General features: G+C 53.5%; 1 protein-coding gene across 4 annotated transcripts in view; it reads left to right on the forward strand.

Moving 5' to 3' along the window:
- Positions 1-11,172, forward strand: part of LOXL3 (lysyl oxidase like 3) — a 244,974-nt gene extending 233,802 nt beyond the window's left edge. For 3 of the 4 annotated variants that reach the window (XM_075573929.1, XM_075573947.1, XM_075573939.1), the window contains 2 exons: positions 7,233-7,344; positions 8,627-11,172. In XM_075573929.1, coding sequence (XP_075430044.1) covers positions 7,233-7,344; positions 8,627-8,700 — 186 coding nt within the window. In that variant the 3' untranslated portion in view covers positions 8,701-11,172. The remainder of the gene's footprint in view (positions 1-7,232; positions 7,345-8,626) is intronic. The other variant, XM_075573920.1, reaches the window with a different exon arrangement.
- The last annotated feature ends 8,337 nt before the right edge of the window (positions 11,173-19,509 follow it).

Raw genomic sequence — 19,509 nt, forward strand, 5'->3', positions numbered from 1 at the left:
GTTGGTGGGTAGGGTGGGAACATCATGGTCAGGTTATGGGTTTGGTGCAGTGAGAGATTGCTTGGTTGGTGGGTAGGGGGGGAACATTATGGTCAGGGTATGGGTTAGGTGCAGTGAGAGATTGCTTGGGTGGTGGGTAGGGGGGGAACATTATGGTCAGGGTATGGGTTAGGGGCAGTGAGAGATTGCTTGGTTGGTGGGTAGGGGTGGGGACATTATGGTCAGGGTATGGGTTATGGGCAGTGAGAGCTTGCTTGGTTGGTGGGTAGGGGTGGGGACATTATGGTCAGAGTATGGGTTAGGGGCAGTGAGAGATTGCTTGGTTGGTGGTAGGGGGGGGACATTATGGTCAGGTTATGGGTTAGGGGCAGTGAGAGATTGCTTGGTTGGTGGGTAGGGGTGGGGACATTATGGTCAGGGTATGGGTTAGGTGCAGTGAGAGCTTGCTTGGTTGGTGGGTAGGGGGGGACATTATGGTCAGGGTATGGGTTAGGTGCAGTGAGAGCTTGCTTTTTTGGTGGGTAGGGGTGGGGATATTATGGTCAGGGTATGGGTTAGGGGCAGTGAGAGATTGCTTGGTTGGTGGGTAGGGGTGGGGACATTATGGTGAGGGTATGGGTTAGGTGCAGTGAGAGATTGCTTGGTTGGTGGGTAGGGGGGGAACATTATGGTCAGGTTATGGGTTAGGGGCAGTGAGAGATTGCTTGGTTGGTGGGTAGGGGGGGAACATTATGGTCAGGTTATGGGTTAGGGGCAGTGAGAGATTGCTTGGTTGGTGGGTAGGGGTGGGGACATTATGGTCAGGGTATGGGTTAGGTGCAGTGAGAGCTTGCTTGGTTGGTGGGTAGGGGGGGACATTATGGTCAGGGTATGGGTTAGGTGCAGTGAGAGCTTGCTTTTTTGGTGGGTAGGGGTGGGGACATTATGGTCAGGGTATGGGTTAGGGGCAATGAGAGATTGCTTGGTTGGTGGGTAGGGGAGAACATTATGGTCAGGGTATGGGTTAGGGGCAGTGAGAGATTGCTTGGTTGGTGGGTAGGGGTGGGGACATTATGGTCAGAGTATGGGATAGGGGCAGTGAGAGATTGCTTGGTTGGTGGGTGGGGACATTATGGTGAGGGTATGGGTTAGGTGCAGTGAGAGATTGCTTGGTTGGTGGATAGGGGAGAACATTATGGTCAGGGTATGGGTTAGGGGCAGTGAGAGATTGCTTGGTTGGTGGGTAGGGGGGGAACATTATGGTCAGGGTATGGGTTAGGGGCAGTGAGAGATTGCTTGGTTGGTGGGTAGGGGTGGGGACATTATGGTCAGGGTATGGGTTAGGTGCAGTGAGAGCTTGCTTGGTTGGTGGGTAGGGGGGACATTATGGTCAGGGTATGGGTTAGGTGCAGTGAGAGCTTGCTTTTTTGGTGGGTAGGGGTGGGGACATTATGGTCAGGGTATGGGTTAGGGGCAATGAGAGATTGCTTGGTTGGTGGGTAGGGGAGAACATTATGGTCAGGGTATGGGTTAGGTGCAGTGAGAGATTGCTTGGTTGGTGGGTAGGGAGGGAACATTATGGTCAGGGTATGGGTTAGGGGCAGTGAGAGATTGCTTGGTTGGTGGGTAGGGGAGAACATTATGGTCAGGTTATGGGTTAGGGGCAGTGAGAGATTGCTTGGTTGGTGGGTAGGGGGGGAACATTATGGTCAGGTTATGGGTTAGGGGCAGTGAGAGATTGCTTGATTGGTGGGTAGGGGGGGAACATTATGGTCAGGTTATGGGTTAGGGGCAGTTAGAGATTGCTTGGTTGGTGGGTAGGGGGGGAACATTATGGTCAGGTTATGGGTTAGGGGCAGTTAGAGATTGCTTGGTTGGTGGGTAGGAGGGGAACATTATGGTCAGGTTATGGGTTAGGGGCAGTGAGAGATTGCTTGGTTGGTGGGTGGGGACATTATGGTCAGGTTATGGGTTAGGGGCAGTGAGAGATTGCTTGGTTGGTGGGTAGGGGAGAACATTATGGTCAGGGTATGGGTTAGGGGCAGTGAGAGATTGCTTGGTTGGCCACAAGGAGACCCGGATCACCCTATCCTGGGCACATCAGGCGGCTGTTGAGGAGATGGGAACGGTGATTGATTGTGAGAGATACTCCACACCGGACTTTCACATGGACACACGGCCCATACAGTGCAGGTGCAGTTGGCTTGCTGTTGAGAGCATATATCTCCTCACCAGCGTAACAGGTCTGGTTTTCATGGATTTACCCCATCTCCATCCCTCTATTACCTTTTATCACAGCATTGTTTACCCTCCACTTAACCCCGTCAGTGCCCCACTTTTATTGTCCATGATCATTGGCTTCATATAGCCACAGTTTTTGTCTCTGAGCTTATAGTCGTTTTTTTCTATTCTCCCGGGAGGTGAGGCCGGGGGGAGACGCAATAGTCCCTCTGTTTCCGGGTGGGGAAACAGTCCGTTATGGGTACAGCAATGTCCTGTGACCGCTTTGAGAGCGGGCGCACAATGGATAAAAACAGTCCTTTTCTTTAGTGCAATTACCGGTAGAAGCTGTCCCGCTAGTCCGGGGACCGACCTCCACTGGTCAGTTGGTGCAAGGGTTAAAGGTACCAGCTCTCTGCGGGAGGCAGAAGCTAATGGCTGGAGAAATTCTTCACAAAGTCGTTGTTAGCTTTGGCTTGGTTTCTTGGCTCAGGACGCACCAGAGCATATGTAACCGGGCCCCTCACACAGACAGGGGACTTAGTCTCCTGCAAGAGACTCCACATACAGTACACCCCGCAAGGTCAGTCCCCTCAAGAACTGGGTGCCAATAGACTCACACAGGCTGAGCTGTTCTAAGACACACAGGAACACAGGTTTGGGGCTTTCAGTTATACCTATTATTATTATTATTATTACCTCAAACTTCAGAGAGAGGCCAGAATGTCTGCGCGCATCAAAGGGTTTTCCTGGCCTCTTTAGATCTGGCTGTTATGTGTGAACTGCTGACACTCTATTCCCTTGGAGTGTGAAACCCAAGAGGTTTCCTGGCTGACAGGGCGGGAGGGGTGGGAAGTACCTCCCCTTACACAGGAGTCTTCTCTATTTAGATTGCTCCCTTTCATGGGCCCACCCACTGGCGTCACTGGACATGCAGCAGAGGCATTAGTATGCAAGGAAGGGTCCTCACCTGGCCAGCAAGGAAGGGTCCTCACCTGGCCAGCAAGGAAGGGTCCTCACCTGGCCAGCAAGGAAGGGTCCTCACCTGGCCAGCAAGGAAGGGTCCTCACCTGGCCAGCTGTTCCTCCATTAGAAATGCAGGAAAAAACTTATAATGTCCACTTTTTGTTACTGGGGTGAACCCTGAACCCCCTAAGTATTAGGATTCGTAGCGATAGGCTGTCTTACTGGCTTCCAGGGTCCACTATCGGGGGACCCCTGCTTGGAGTTTCTGGGAGCTCCAGAACCGAAGTTAGGGTAATTTAGCAGATTGCGGCCTTTCATAAAAGGGATACAACACCGATTCTTCGCAGCAAAAGAATCATTTTTTGATTACCAGGAAGGGGTTCTCCGAGACTCTGGGGTTTTCCCCCACAAAGTTCACCACTTCTAGCAAGGCATGGCAGTACCAGAAACTAGTTGCTATCCCAAATGGTTCCGGAGTTATGACCCCAAACCGGCTATTTAGGAAATGGGTCCAATCCCACTTAGCCCACAAACAATACAATACAAACACATAGGAAGGGACAGGGACATACATTCACAGGGGAACACAACAATAATACATTTATATACATGTTCCCATGACGTGAGCTGTATCTGGAGTGCAACCCAGAGATATCATGGCACCCCATGTCACAGTGGGTAGGGGGGGAACATTATGGTCAGGGTATGGGTTAGGGGCAGTGAGAGATTGCTTGGTTGGTGGGTAGGGGAGGAACATTATGGTCAGGGTATGGGTTTGGTGCAGTGAGAGATTGCTTGGTTGGTGGGTAGGGGGGACATTATGGTCAGGGTATGGGTTAGGGGCAGTGAGAGATTGCTTGGTTAGTGGGTAGGGGAGGAACATTATGGTCAGGGTATGGGTTAGGGGCAGTGAGAGATTGCTTGGTTGGTGGGTAGGGGAGGAACATTATGGTCAGGTTATGGGTTAGGTGCAGTGAGAGATTGCTTGGTTGGTGGGTGGGGGGGAACATTATGGTCAGGGTATGGGTTAGGTGCAGTGAGAGATTGCTTGGTTGGTGGGTGGGGGGGAACATTATGGTCAGGGTATGGGTTAGGTGCAGTGAGAGATTGCTTGGTTGGTGGGTAGGGGAGGGAACATTATGGTCAGGTTATGGGTTAGGGGCAGTGAGAGATTGCTTGGTTGGTGGGTAGGGGGGGAACATTATGGTCAGGTTATGGGTTAGGGGCAGTGAGAGATTGCTTGGTTGGTGGGTAGGGGAGGAACATAATGGTCAGGTTATGGGTTAGGTTCAGTGAGAGATTGCTTGGTTGGTGGGTAGGGGAGGAACATTATGGGCAGGTTATGGGTTAGGGGCAGTGAGAGATTGCTTGGTTGGTGGGTAGGGGGGGAACATTATGGTCAGGGTATGGGTTAGGTGCAGTGAGAGATTGCTTGGTTGGTGGGTAGGGGGGGAACATTATGGTCAGGTTATGGGTTAGGTTCAGTGAGAGATTGCTTGGTTGGTGGGTAGGGGTGGGAACATTATGGTCTGGTTATGGGTTAGGGGCAGTGAGAGCTTGCTTGGTTGGTGGGTAGGGGTGGGAACATTATGGGCAGGTTATGGGTTAGGGGCAGTGAGAGATTGCTTGGTTGGTGGGTAGGGGTGGGAACATTATGGTCGGGTTATGGGTTAGGGGCAGTGAGAGCTTTCTTGGTTGGTGGGTAGTGGAGGGGACATTATGGTCAGGGTATGGGTTAGGGGCAGTGAGAGATTGCTTGGTTGGTGGGTAGGGGAGGAACATTATGGTCAGGGTATGGGTTAGGGGCAGTGAGAGCTTGCTTGGTTGGTGGGTAGGGGTGGGAACATTATGGGCAGGTTATGGGTTAGGGGCAGTGAGAGATTGCTTGGTTGGTGGGTAGGGGAGGGAACATTATGGTCAGGTTATGTTTTAGGGGCAGTGAGAGATTGCTTGGTTGGTGGGTAGGGGGGGAACATTATGGTCAGGGTATGGGTTAGGTGCAGTGAGAGATTGCTTGGTTGGTGGGTAGGGGGGGAACATTATGGTCAGGTTATGGATTAGGTTCAGTGAGAGATTGCTTGGTTGGTGGGTAGGGGGGGAACATTATGGTCAGGTTATGGGTTAGGGGCAGTGAGAGATTGCTTGGTTGGTGGGTAGGGGGGGAACATTATGGTCAGGGTATGGGTTAGGGGCAGTGAGAGATTGCTTGGTTGGTGGGTAGGGTTGGGAACATTATGGTCAGGGTATGGGTTAGGGGCAGTGAGAGATTGCTTGGTTGGTGGGTAGGAGTGGGAACATTATGGTCTGGTTATGGGTTAGGGGCAGTGAGAGATTGCTTGGTTGGTGGGTAGGGGGGGGAACATTATGGTCAGGGTATGGTTTAGGGGCAGTGAGAGATTGCTTGGTTGGTGGGTAGGGGGGGAACATTATGGTCAGGTTATGAGTTAGGTGCAGTGAGAGATTGCTTGGTTGGTGGGTAGGGGGGGAACATTATGGTCAGGTTATGGGTTAGGGGCAGTGAGAGATTGCTTGGTTGGTGGGTAGGGGTGGGAACATTATGGTCAGGTTATGGGTTGGGGCAGTGAGAGATTGCTTGGTTGGTGGGTATGGGATTTTATGGTCAGGGTATGTGTTAGGGGCAGTTAGAGATTGCTTGGTTGGTGGGTAGGGGTGGGAACATTATGGTCAGGTTATGGGTTAGGGGCAGTGAGAGATTGCTTGGTTGGTGGGTAGGGGTGGGAACATTATGGTCAGGTTATGGGGTAGGTGCAGTGAGTGCTAGCTTGGTTGGTGGGTATGGGATTTTATGGTCAGGGTATGTGTTAGGGGCAGTGAGAGATTGCTTGGTTGGTGGGTAAGGGTGGGGACATTATGGTCGGGTTATGGGGTAGGTGCAGTGAGTGCTAGCTTGGTTGGTGGGTATGGGATTTTATGGTCAGGGTATGTGTTAGGGGCAGTGAGAGATTGTTTGGTTGGTGGGTAGGAGTGGGAACATTATGGTCAGGGTATGGGTTAGGGTCAGTGAGAGATTGCTTGGTTGGTGGGTAGGGGGCGACATTATGGTCAGGTTATGGGTTAGGGGCAGTGAGAGATTGCTTGGTTGGTGGGGGTGGGAACATTATGGTCAGGTTATGGGTTAGGGGCAGTGAGAGATTGCTTGGTTGGTGAGTAGGATTGGGAACATTATGGTCAGGTTATGGGTTAGGGGCAGTGAGAGCTTGGTTAGCGGGTAGGGGGGGAACATTATGGTCAGATTATGGGTTAGATGCAGTGAGAGATTGCTTGGTTGGTGGGTGGGGAACATTATGGTCGGGTTATGGGTAAGATGCAGTGAGAGATTGCTTCGTTGGTGGGTAGGGATGGGACATTATGGGCAGGGTATGGGTTAGGTGCAGTGAGAGATTGCTTGGTTGGTGGGTGGGGAACATTATGGTCGGGTTATGGGTTAGATGCAGTGAGAGATTGCATGGTTGGTGGTTAGGGGGGGACATTATGGTCAGGTTATGGGTTAGATGCAGTGAGAGATTGCTTGGTTGGTGAGTAGGGATGGGACATTATGGGCAGGGTATGGGTTAGGTGCAGTGAGTGCTTGCTTGGTTGGTGGGTGGGGAACATTATGGGCAGGGTATGGGTTAGGTGCAGTGAGTGCTTGCTTGGTTGGTGGGTAGGGGAGGGAACATTATGATTTGGTTATGGGTTAGGTGCAGTGAGTGCTTGCTTGGTTGGTGGGTAGGGGAGGGAACATTATGATTTGGTTATGGGTTAGGTGCAGTGAGTGCTTGCTTGGTTGGTGGGTAGGGGAGGGAACATTATGATTTGGTTATGGGTTAGGTGCAGTGAGTGCTTGCTTGGTTGGTGGGTAGGGGAGGGAACATTATGATTTGGTTATGGGTTAGGTGCAGTGAGTGCTTGCTTGGTTGGTGGGTAGGGGAGGGAACATTATGATTTGGTTATGGGTTAGGTGCAGTGAGTGCTTGCTTGGTTGGTGGGTAGGGGAGGGAACATTATGATTTGGTTATGGGTTTGGCGCATTGAGAGCTTGCTTGGTTGATGTAATATTCCCTCAGGTCGTCATCAACCCAAACTTAGAGGTGTCTGAGAGCGACTTCACCAATAACGCCATGAAGTGCAACTGCAAATACGATGGTCACCGTATCTGGATACACAACTGTCACCTGGGTGAGGAGGGGGGCAGAGCACTGGGGGGAGGAGGGACAGAGCACTGGGGGGAGGAGAGGGACTGGTCACTGTTTGGAGAGGGGGACAGAGCACTGGGGGAGAGGGAGACAGAGCACTGGGGGGAGAGGGAGACAGAGCACTGGGGGGAGAGGGGGACATAGCACTGGGGGGAGAGGGGGACATAGCACTGGGGGGAGAGGGGGACATAGCGCTGGGGGGAGAGGGGGACATAGCGCTGGGGGGAGAGGGGGACAGAGCGCTGGGGGGGAGAGGGACAGAGCGCTGGGGGGAGAGGGGGACATAGCACTGGGGCGAGAGGGGGACAGAGCACTGGGGGGAGAGGGGGACAGAGCACTGAGGGGGAGAGGGGGACATAGCGCTGGGGGGGAGGGGGGACAGAGCACTGGGGGGAGAGGGGACAGAGCACTGGGGGGAGAGGGACAGAGCACTGGAAGGGAGAGGGGACAGAGCATTGGGGGGAGAGGGGACAGAGCACTGGGGGGAGAGGGACAGAGCACTGGAAGGGAGAGGGGTCAGAGCACTGGGGGGAGAGGGGGACAGAGCACTGGGGGGAGAGGGGACAGAGCACTGGGGGGGAGAGGGGGACAGAGCACTGGGAGTGGGGAGGGGACAGAGCACTGGGGGGAGAGAGGACAGAACACTGGGGGGAGAGGGGACAGAGCACTGGGGGGAGAGGGGGAGAGCACTGGGGGGGGAGAGGGGGACAGAGCACTGGGAGTGGGGAGGGGACAGAGCACTGGGGGGAGAGAGGACAGAACACTGGGGGGAGAGGGGACAGAGCACTGGGAGTGGGGAGGGACTTGTGCAATGTGAAAATTATATTCTGTGCAGAATTCTCCTTAATACGTTTATATCACCAGGAGGATGTAATGTGTTACAGTGTGTATATTGTGTTGTGTTTGTGTGTATATTGTGTTCTTACAGTGTGTCTATTGCATTGTGTTAGTGTGTATATGGTGTTGTGTTACAGTGTGTATGTGGTGCTGTGTTACAGTGTGTATATTGTTACCGTGTGTATATTGTGTTGTGTTACAGTGTGTATATTGTTAGTGTGTATATTGTTACCGTGTGTATATTGTGTTGTGTTACTGTGTGTATATGGTGCTGTGTTAGTGTGTATATTGTGTTGTGTTAGTGTGTATATTGTGTTGTGTTACAGTGTGTATATTGTTACAGTGTGTATATTGTGTTGTGTTAGTGTGTATATTGTGTTGTGTTACAGTGTGTATATTGTTACAGTGTGTATATTGTGTTGTTTTAGGTGATGGTTTCAGTGAAGAAGCAAATAAGCGATTTGAACAATACAGAGGGCAGCTGAACAACCAGATCCTATAATACCCCAAATACCCCTATACTGCCCAATACAGAGGGCAGCTGAACAACCAGATCCTATAATACCCCAAATACCCCTATACTGCCCAATACAGAGGGCAGCTGAACAACCAGATCCTTTAATACCCCAAATACCCCTATACTGCCCAATACAGAGGGCAGCTGAACAACCAGATTCTATAATACCCCAAATACCCCTATAGTGCCCAATACAGAGGGCAGCTGAACAATCAGATCCTTTAATACCCCAAATACCCCTATACTGCCCAATACAGAGGGCAGCTGAACAACCAGATTCTATGATACCCCAAATACCCCTATACTGCCCAATACAGAGGGCAGCTGAACAACCAGATTCTATGATACCCCAAATACCCATTGTCACAATGGACACCAACTTTATCAACACATTTATATTTCTGGGTACTTTATTGAACAGAACAAGTTGCAAAATAAATTGTGATTTATTTCCTTAATAGACAAACACACGACATCTGCAGAATACACTTAAAACAGCACTCACTGGGATAAGGGAACAAAATAAATTGTCCTTGGAATTAAATAACTTGTCCTTTGCTTGCAAGCGCCAGAAATGCAGCCTTGGTTTAAAAGTCCTGTGGCCAGATCACAAGTTGCCGATCTGATATCTCGGCCACCTCAAAGTATTTCGTGGAACTTCGTTAGAATTCGTTAAAGAGTCACCAGGGCTAACGAATTCCAAAGTTTGGGGGCAAATCCTTGGTTACGTTGTTATTAACCCCTTCTCTCCTGGACTGGTTGCCGCTGTGCTGGAACAAAGTCTTGCATCTTTACATCATGGATCGAATTCAGGAATCACACTGGGGATACCTTGGGAGCCACGGTTATAGACTGGCCAAAGCTATCTTTAACATGTGGATCCAATCCCCCTCTTGGGAACAATCAAACCGACCAATAACCAGGTTGCCCACAGTTCATAAGACCGGTCAAAAAGGCTGTCCGGTGGGCAGAGCGCATGGGTCAGGTTGACACCCATGCCACTTAGCATACCTGGGAAACACCCATACCTTGGCGCCGCTGAGTCTGATTTTTGACCCAGAGGTGTCAATAGCCTGGCATCTGTTGTGAATCAGTATGCCAGTTTTGTATATTCTGTGGGTCTCTGGGTCTTTTCATGACTGACACTCTTTTAGACAGGGGGACGCTAAGTCAGCAAGACCCCTTTGAGGCTCAGTCATAAAAATACCCCCAGCTCATTCACCCGTCTCATAGCTGTATGTCCGAGGAATAAAATACATCCTGCCTTACATTTAAAATCTGCAGCTTCTACACACTTTTCCAATCGGCTAGTGTTGGGCTCTCCTACGCCATCATGTGTCGGTTAGAGGGTATAGCAAGCAATGCAGTTTGACTTTTAACATAGCAAGCAGGGAATGGCTTGCAAATGGGGAAATAAAAACGTCTGGGACAGGGCAAACACAGTAATGCATAGCAAATCAGTTTAACCCCTTCCTTCCCACTGCGGGTCAGGATTAATCAGCCGGGTATAACCTTTATTTAAGGCCTGATTAATCCTCCCCTCGTCACACCAATATACTGCCCAATACAGAGGGCAGCTGAACAACCAGATCCCATAATACCCCAAATACCCCTATACTGCCCAATACAGAGGGCAGCTGAACAACCAGATCCCATAATACCCCAAATACCCCTATATTGCCCAATACAGGGGGCAGCTGAACAACCAGATCCCATAATACCCCACATACCGCCCATCCTGTGCTGCACACCATATCTGCACCATTGGTCCCTGCTCATTGCTGGGTTGGATGTGATGGAGCCGGGACGTGGCGGTGTCTCCGTGTCCTCGAGGGGCCACACTGCAGCTCTGTCATGTTCTCATGATGTGGTCTGCGACAATGTCACAGGCGGGGGGGAGCACTGTCACAGGTGGTGAAGGGGACAGTGTCCCTCCCCCCGGTCTGTGACAGTGCCCCCCCCCCAGTCTGTGACAGTGACAGTGCCCCCCCGCCTGTGATGGTGTGTAACCCCCCCCCCATTCTGTGACAGTGCCCTCCCCGCCTGTGACAGTGACAGTGCCCTCCCCGCCTGTGACAGTGCCCCCCCTAGTCTGTGACAATGCCCCCCTCCTGTGCTGTGATGTCTGTGTTTGCAAAATATACAGGTGCTAATACACACACACACACACGTTGGTCCCGCTAATACGGCCCCGCCATAAAGCGTAACTTTCTATTTTCGGCTTCTCCTGCGTGCGCAGACCTGCAATTCCTCCTTCTGCGTGTGCGTGTCCTCAGCAGCCCCCATTCTGCACATGCATGGCTGCCCCCTTCTCGGTATGCCCCCTTCTTCGCCGTATGAGCGGAACGCCAAAAAGCGGGGCCCTACTGTATGTATACACACACACACACACACACACACACACACACACACACACACACACACACACACACACACACACACACACACACACACACATATACAGTACACACAAACAGATACTGTATATACTGTACACACACATGCTCACATAGATATATACATAAATATTGTATACATGCACAGGTGCTCACACGTGTGTCCTGCACTCACTCACACAGGTCACACACGTGTGTTCGGCACTCGCTCACTTCCTGATATTTGTTCTGTATTTAGCGTTTATCTCATAAAATTCTTGTGTCTGGAATCTGCCGCCTCCTGATATTCAGTGTGTGTGAGGGGTGAGTGTGAGAGCATGTGAGTGAGGGGTGAGTGCGAGAGAGCATGTGAGTGAGGGGTGAATGTGAGAGAGCATATGTGTGAGGGGTGAGTGTGAGAGAGCATGTGAGTGAGGGGTGACTGTGAGAGCATGTGAGTGAGGAGTGACTGCGAGAGCATGTGAGTGAGGGGTGAGTGCGAGAGAGCATGTGAGTGAGGGGTGAATGTGAGAGCATATGTGTGAGGGGTGAGTGTGAGAAAGCATGTGAGTGAGGGGTGACTGTGAGAGCATGTGAGTGAGGAGTGACTGCAAGAGCATGTGAGTGAGGGGTGAGTGCGAGAGAGCATGTGAGGGGTGAATGTGAGAGAGCATATGTGTGAGGGGTGAGTGTGAGAGAGCATGTGAGTGAGGGGTGACTGCGAGAGCATGTGAGTGAGAAGTGACTGAGAGAGCATGTGAGTGAGGGGTGACTGCGAGAGCATGTGTGTGAGGGATACGCGCAAGCATGTGAGTGAGTAAGGGGTTGAGAATGAGCGTGTGAGTTAGGGGCAAGTATAAGTAGGAGTGTGACGGGAGGGGGTAACCAGGCTCTCAATAAAGGTTAAGCCCGGTTTTGGTTACCCCTGATCCGTGTGTAAGGGTTCAAGAGAGTTAGCTCTTGAGTCCAGTAACATTGTATCTTTCTAATGCATCACCCGTATTAAAAGTATTTTGTGTTTTTCCCTTTCCGGGCGTGTCAGTGAGCAGGGATTGCTGGGGGATGAGTTTCCAGGCGTGCCAGCGAGCAGGGATTGCTGGGGGATGAGTTTCCCGGCGTGCCAGTGAGCAGGGATTGCTGGGGGATGGTTTTCCAGGCGTGCCAGCGAGTGGGGATTGCTGGGGGATGAGTTTCCGGGCGTGCCAGCGAGCTGGGATTGCTGGGGGATGAGTTTCCGGGCGTGCCTGCGAGCGGGGATTGCTGGGGGATGAGTGTTCGGGCATGCCAGCGAGCGGGGATTGCTGGGGGATGAGTTTCGGGCGTGCCAGCGAGCGGGGATTGCTGGGGGATGAGTTTCCGGGCGTGCAAGCGAGCGGGGATTGCTGGGGGATGAGTTTCCGGGCGTGCCAGCGAGCGGGGATTGCTGGGGGATGAGTTTCCGGGCGTGTCAGTGAGCAGGGATTGCTGGGGGATGAGTTTCCGGGCATGTCAGTGAGCAGGGATTGCTGGGGGATGAGTGTCCGGGCGTGTCAGCGAGCAGGGATTGCTGGGGGATGAGTTTCAAGGGATGTTTTTGCGGAGGAACCGTTGTTCTCAGAGACTGAGAAATGTATTAAAATATACTTTAATTTAATGGGCTTTTTGCATTCGGTACTGATGTCCAAACAGGCTGCCCGAGCTAACCCATAGGCGCCGGTAAGTCTGCTGGACATCGGAGTTCAAAGCAGCCAGAGGTGTGAATAGCATTTGGTCAGCGGGGAAACGTGGAGTACCAGGTCCGGAGATCAATGACCGTCCTCCGGGATGCCACTTGTTCTGCCAGACCTGGTGGAGCCTGCCCAGCGGGTGGCATTGAGATAGCCAGGGAGAGATGTGGCAGGGAGAGGGGCAGCAGGGAGAGAGGTGGCAGGGAGGGGCAGCAGGGAGAGGGGCGGCAGGGAGAGAGGCGGCAGGGAGAGGCGGCAGGGAGAGAGGCGGCAGGGGGAGAGGCGGCAGGGGGGAGATGCGGCAGGGGGAGGGGCGGCAGGGAGAGGGGCGGCAGGGGGAAGGGCGGCAGTGGGAGAGGCGGCAGGGGGAGAGGTGGCAGGGAGAGAGGCGGCAGGGAGAGGCGGCAGGCTTGCGCATGTATCCTGGCTATTTTAGATTTCCTGCTGACCCGGACGAGCAAGGGGAGAGGTGTGTGTGCCGGGGGTCCGTGACCCGCCTGCGTAGCCAGATTTCCCCTCAGGCCCCAGTGTATACCCTGAGTCACCATAAGCTTGTGGTGCTGCAGGGGCGCCCTATATAGAGAGACATCTATTCCCTTACTGTAGTAACAGATAGGGACACAGTGTCGCGAAGCTGCGGTGGTGACGGTGGTTTGGGCTCAAGCTGCTGGACATCATCAACTCGAGAGAGAGACTGCGCTGGATCGGCGGATACTTTTCGAAGTCTGTTGCCGGTTGCAGGAGTAGCCGGAAGGTATTTAATAAGTGCACCAACACCGGTACCAACAGGCGCTGATCCCGCCTTGGGGGAGGACTCTTTGGGGACACTGGGTTGAGTGACCAAAGGACTGAGCCTATATATATATATATCAGTGGACACTGTGGGGCGCACGCAGTGACGGGAAAGTGACATTTCTCTTTAGGAGAGTGGCCGAGCCACAGGTGTTATATTGCATGTCATTCAGTTCTATGCTGTGTTATATGTATGCTATCTCTATGGATATAAGATAAGGTTCTGCTATCACATAATAGTAAATGGATCAAAGGTTGAAGTGTGTTATCATTATTCTTGCTTAGAGGAATCTCACTCTTTGGGGATCCTGGGTAAGTGGAGGCGCTGCCAAGACCCTAATATTACCCCAGGCTCCCAGTTAGCGGAGGCCCAGATCTCGCTGAGCCAGCAGGTACACACAGCACTAGTATCGCTCTATATCAGCAGGAAAGAGGGCTACAGTCACATGACCTCCCCTCCCTCTCTGTAATGTCACATGACCTCCCCCTGCCCTCTCTGTAATGTCACATGACCTCCCCCTGCCCTCTCTGTAATGTCACATGACCTCCCCCTGCCCTCTCTGTAATGTCACATGACCTCCCCTCTCTGTAATGTCACATGACCTCCCTCTGCCCTCTCTGTAATGTCACATGACCTCCCCCTGCCCTCTCTGTAATGTCACATGACCTCCCCTCTCTGTAATGTCACATGACCTCCCCCTGCCCTCTCTGTAATGTCACATGACCTCCCCTGCCCTCTCTGTAATGTCACATGACCTCCCCCTGCCCTCTCTGTAATGTCACATGACCTCCCCCTTCCCTCTGTAATGTCACATGACCTCCCCCTGCCCTCTCTGTAATGTCACATGACCTCCCCCTGCCCTCTCTGTAATGTCACATGACCTCCCCTGCCCTCTCTGTAATGTCACATGACCTCCCCTCCCTCTCTGTAATGTCACATGACCTCCCCTCCCTCTCTGTAATGTCACATGACCTCCCCTGCCCTCTCTGTAATGTGACATGACCTCCCCCTGCCCTCTGTAATGTCACATGACCTCCCCTCTCTGTAATGTCACATGACCTCCCCTCTCTGTAATGTCACATGACCTCCCCCTGCCCTCTCTGTAATGTCACATGACCTCCCCTCCCTCTCTGTAATGTCACATGACCTCCCCTCCCTCTCTGTAATGTCACATGACCTCCCCCTGCCCTCTCTGTAATGTCACATGACCTCCCCCTGCCCTCTCTGTAATGTCACATGACCTCCCCCTGCCCTCTCTGTAATGTCACATGACCTCCCCCTGCCCTCTCTGTAATGTCACATGACCTCCCCTTCCCTCTGTAATGTCACATGACCTCCCCCTGCCCTCTCTGTAATGTCACATGACCTCCCCTGCCCTCTCTGTAATGTCACATGACCTCCCCTCCCTCTCTGTAATGTCACATGACCTCCCCTCCCTCTCTGTAATGTCACATGACCTCCCCTCCCTCTCTGTAATGTCACATGACCTCCCCCTGCCCTCTGTAATGTCACATGACCTCCCCCTGCCCTCTCTGTAATGTCACATGACCTCCCCTCTCTGTAATGTCACATGACCTCCCCTCTCTGTAATGTCACATGACCTCCCCCTGCCCTCTCTGTAATGTCACATGACCTCCCCCTCCCTCTCTGTAATGTCACATGACCTCCCCCTGCCCTCTCTGTAATGTCACATGACCCTCTCTCTCTGTAATGTCACATGACCTCCCCTCCCTCTCTGTAATGTCACATGACCTCCCCTCCCTCTCTGTAATGTCACATGACCTCCCCTCCCTCTCTGTAATGTCACATGACCTCCCCCTGCCCTCTCTGTAATGTCACATGACCCTCTCTCTGTAATGTCACATGACCTCCCCCTGCCCGCGCTGTAATGTCACATGACCCTCTCTCTCTGTAATGTCACATGACCCCCCCCTGCCCGCGCTGTAATGTCACATGACCTCCCCCTGCCCGCGCTGTAATGTCACATGACCTCCCCCTGCCCGCGCTGTAATGTCACATGACCTCCCCCTGCCCGCGCTGTAATGTCACATGACCCTCTCTCTCTGTAATGTCACATGACCTCCCCCTGCCCGCGCTGTAATGTCACATGACCCTCTCTCTCTGCAATGTCACATGACCTCCCCCTGCCCGCGCTGTAATGTCACATGACCTCCCCCTGCCCTCTCTGTAATGTCACATGACCCTCTCTCTCTGTAATGTCACATGACCCCCCCCTGCCCGCGCTGTAATGTCACATGACCTCCCCCTGCCCGCGCTGTAATGTCACATGATCTCCCCCTGCCCGCGCTGTAATGTGACATGACCCTCTCTCTCTGTAATGTCACATGACCTCCCCCTGCCCGCGCTGTAATGTCACATGACCTCCCCCTGCCCGCGCTGTAATGTCACATGACCTCCCCCTGCCCGCGCTGTAATGTCACATGACCCTCTCTCTCTGTAATGTCACATGACCCCCCCCCTGCCCGCGCTGTAATGTCACATGACCCTCTCTCTCTGTAATGTCACATGACCTCCCCCTGCCCGCGCTGTAATGTCACATGACCCTCTCTCTCTGTAATGTCACATGACCTCCCCCTGCCCGCGCTGTAATGTCACATGACCCTCTCTCTCTGCAATGTCACATGACCTCCCCCTGCCCGCGCTGTAATGTCACATGACCTCCCCCTGCCCTCTCTGTAATGTCACATGACCCTCTCTCTCTGTAATGTCACATGACCCCCCCCTGCCCGCGCTGTAATGTCACATGACCCCCCCCTGCCCGCGCTGTAATGTCACATGACCTCCCCCTGCCCACGCTGTAATGTCACATGACCCCCCCCTGCCCGCGCTGTAATGTCACATGACCTCCCCCTGCCCGCGCTGTAATGTCACATGACCTCCCCCTGCCCGCGCTGTAATGTCACATGACCCTCTCTCTCTGTAATGTCACATGACCCCCCCTGCCCGCGCTGTAATGTCACATGACCTCCCCCTGCCCGCGCTGTAATGTCACATGACCCTCTCTCTCTGTAATGTCACATGACCCCCCCCCTGCCCGCGCTGTAATGTCACATGACCTCCCCCTGCCCGCGCTGTAATGTCACATGACGCCCAGAATGAGCCTCCAGTTCCCCGGGGGAGAACACTCCGCTTTGTACACACTGGGTCAGCGGCTGCTACAAACCCTAAAACGTTCCTGTGGTGTATTGGGTACTTCCTGGTCACTGTCATGTGATGCTGTGATGTCACCACTCTGACCTCTGCCCCAGGAAGCAGAGTGAGAGCCGCTCAGTCACATCAGGGAGGTAACCAGGACAATGGAACCTGTCAGCAGCAATAAAGAAGGACCGTTCAGTCCCAACAAGGTAGTGTGTTATTGTGAAGCATTAACACGTCGTCACAACAGTTCCCACACACGTCACTGCCACGGGTCACGGCCGGGTTGCCACCTTCGACTGACGGTCAACCCGGAGATTTTTTTTTTTAAATGACACTGTGTTGCCATGACAACGGGACGCTATGTAACGTCACGCGGCGTCAAGTCGCCATGACAACGTGGCACCGCATGACGTCGTGACATGTGGCGTCTCATTGTCATGGCAACGAGCATCACGTGATGCTGTTACGTCACGTGACGTTCCCGTTGGCATGGCAACGCAGCGCCATTTGACGCCGCGCAGCCATATTGAGAGTAGTTGCAGGGGGAGATGGCGGGAGACTGCTATTGCGGGCACTATTGCTGCGTTAATGGTATATGGAATTATACCTTACATCATTTCTATTATTTATAACTAACGCTGATCACAATTGTTGCAGACAGAGTCGTCGCTGATCAATATTAATTTATTACAATGTTTACCTCAGTTTACTTGAGTTAATTTAACAAAGGAGAAGAGAGAGAGGGGAGAAGAGAGAGAGAGGGAGAAGAGAGAGAGAGGGGAGAAGAGAGAGAGAGGGGAGAAGAGAGAGAGAGGGGAGAAGAGAGAGAGAGGGAGAAGAGAGAGAGAGGGGAGAAGAGAGAGAGAGGGGAGAAGAGAGAGAGAGGGGCGAAGAGAGAGAGAGGGGCGAAGAGAGAGAGAGGGGCGAAGAGAGAGAGAGGGGCGAAGAGAGAGAGAGGGGCGAAGAGAGAGAGAGGGGCGAAGAGAGAGAGAGGGGAGAAGAGAGAGAGAGGGGAGAAGAGAGAGAGAGGGGAGAAGAGAGAGAGAGGGGAGAAGAGAGAGAGAGGGGCGAAGAGAGAGAGAGGGGCGAAGAGAGAGAGAGGGGCGAAGAGAGAGAGAGGGGCGAAGAGAGAGAGAGGGGCGAAGAGAGAGAGAGGGGCGAAGAGAGAGAGAGGGGCGAAGAGAGAGAGAGGGGCGAAGAGAGAGAGAGGGGAGAAGAGAGAGAGAGGGGAGAAGAGAGAGAGAGGGGAGAAGAGAGAGAGAGGGGAGAAGAGAGAGAGAGGGGAGAAGAGAGAGGGGAGAAGAGAGAGAGAGGGGCGAAGAGAGAGAGAGGGGCGAAGAGAGAGAGAGGGGCGAAGAGAGAGAGAGGGGAGAAGAGAGAGAGAGGGGAGAAGAGAGAGAGAGGGGAGAAGAGAGAGAGAGGGGCGAAGAGAGAGAGAGGGGCGAAGAGAGAGAGAGGGGCGAAGAGAGAGAGAGGGGCGAAGAGAGAGAGAGGGGCGAAGAGAGAGAGAGGGGCGAAGAGAGAGAGAGGGGCGAAGAGAGAGAGAGGGGCGAAGAGAGAGAGAGGGGAGAAGAGAGAGAGAGGGGAGAAGAGAGAGAGAGGGGAGAAGAGAGAGAGAGGGGAGAAGAGAGAGAGAGGGGAGAAGAGAGAGAGAGGGGAGAAGAGAGAGAGAGGGGCGAAGAGAGAGAGAGGGGCGAAGAGAGAGAGAGGGGCGAAGAGAGAGAGAGGGGCGAAGAGAGAGAGAGGGGCGAAGAGAGAGAGAGGGGCGAAGAGAGAGAGAGGGGCGAAGAGAGAGAGAGGGGAGAAGAGAGAGAGAGGGGAGAAGAGAGAGAGAGGGGAGAAGAGAGAGGGGCGAAGAGAGAGAGAGGGGCGAAGAGAGAGAGAGGGGCGAAGAGAGAGAGAGGGGCGAAGAGAGAGAGAGGGGCGAAGAGAGAGAGAGGGGCGAAGAGAGAGAGAGGGGCGAAGAGAGAGAGAGGGGAGAAGAGAGAGAGAGGGGAGAAGAGAGAGAGAGGGGAGAAGAGAGAGAGAGGGGAGAAGAGAGAGAGAGGGGAGAAGAGAGAGAGAGGGGAGAAGAGAGAGAGAGGGGCGAAGAGAGAGAGAGGGGCGAAGAGAGAGAGAGGGGAGAAGAGAGAGAGAGGGGAGAAGAGAGAGAGAGGGGAGAAGAGAGAGAGAGGGGAGAAGAGAGAGAGAGGGGCGAAGAGAGAGAGAGGGGCGAAGAGAGAGAGAGGGGCGAAGAGAGAGAGAGGGGCGAAGAGAGAGAGAGGGGCGAAGAGAGAGAGAGGGGCGAAGAGAGAGAGAGGGGCGAAGAGAGAGAGAGGGGAGAAGAGAGAGAGAGGGGAGAAGAGAGAGAGAGGGGAGAAGAGAGAGAGAGGGGAGAAGAGAGAGAGAGGGGCGAAGAGAGAGAGAGAGGGGCGAAGAGAGAGAGAGGGGCGAAGAGAGAGAGAGGGGCGAAGAGAGAGAGAGGGGCGAAGAGAGAGAGAGGGGCGAAGAGAGAGAGGGGGGCGAAGAGAGAGAGGGGGGCGAAGAGAGAGAGGGGGGCGAAGAGAGAGAGGGGGGAGAAGGGAGAGGGGGGGAGAAGGGAGAGGGGGGGAGAAGGGAGAGGGGGGAGAAGGGAGAGGGGGGGAGAAATGAGAGGGGGGGAGGAGGGGGGGGAGAGGGAGGAGGGGGGGGGAGAAGGGAGAGGGGGGGAGAGAAGGGAGACGGGGGGGAGAAGGGAGAGAGGAGGTAAGATACATGGGGGTGGTGTGTGTTCTCTAGCAGG

The sequence above is a fragment of the Ascaphus truei genome, chromosome 1 (assembly GCF_040206685.1).
Source record: "Ascaphus truei isolate aAscTru1 chromosome 1, aAscTru1.hap1, whole genome shotgun sequence".
NCBI classification, from domain to species: Eukaryota; Metazoa; Chordata; class Amphibia; order Anura; family Ascaphidae; genus Ascaphus; species Ascaphus truei.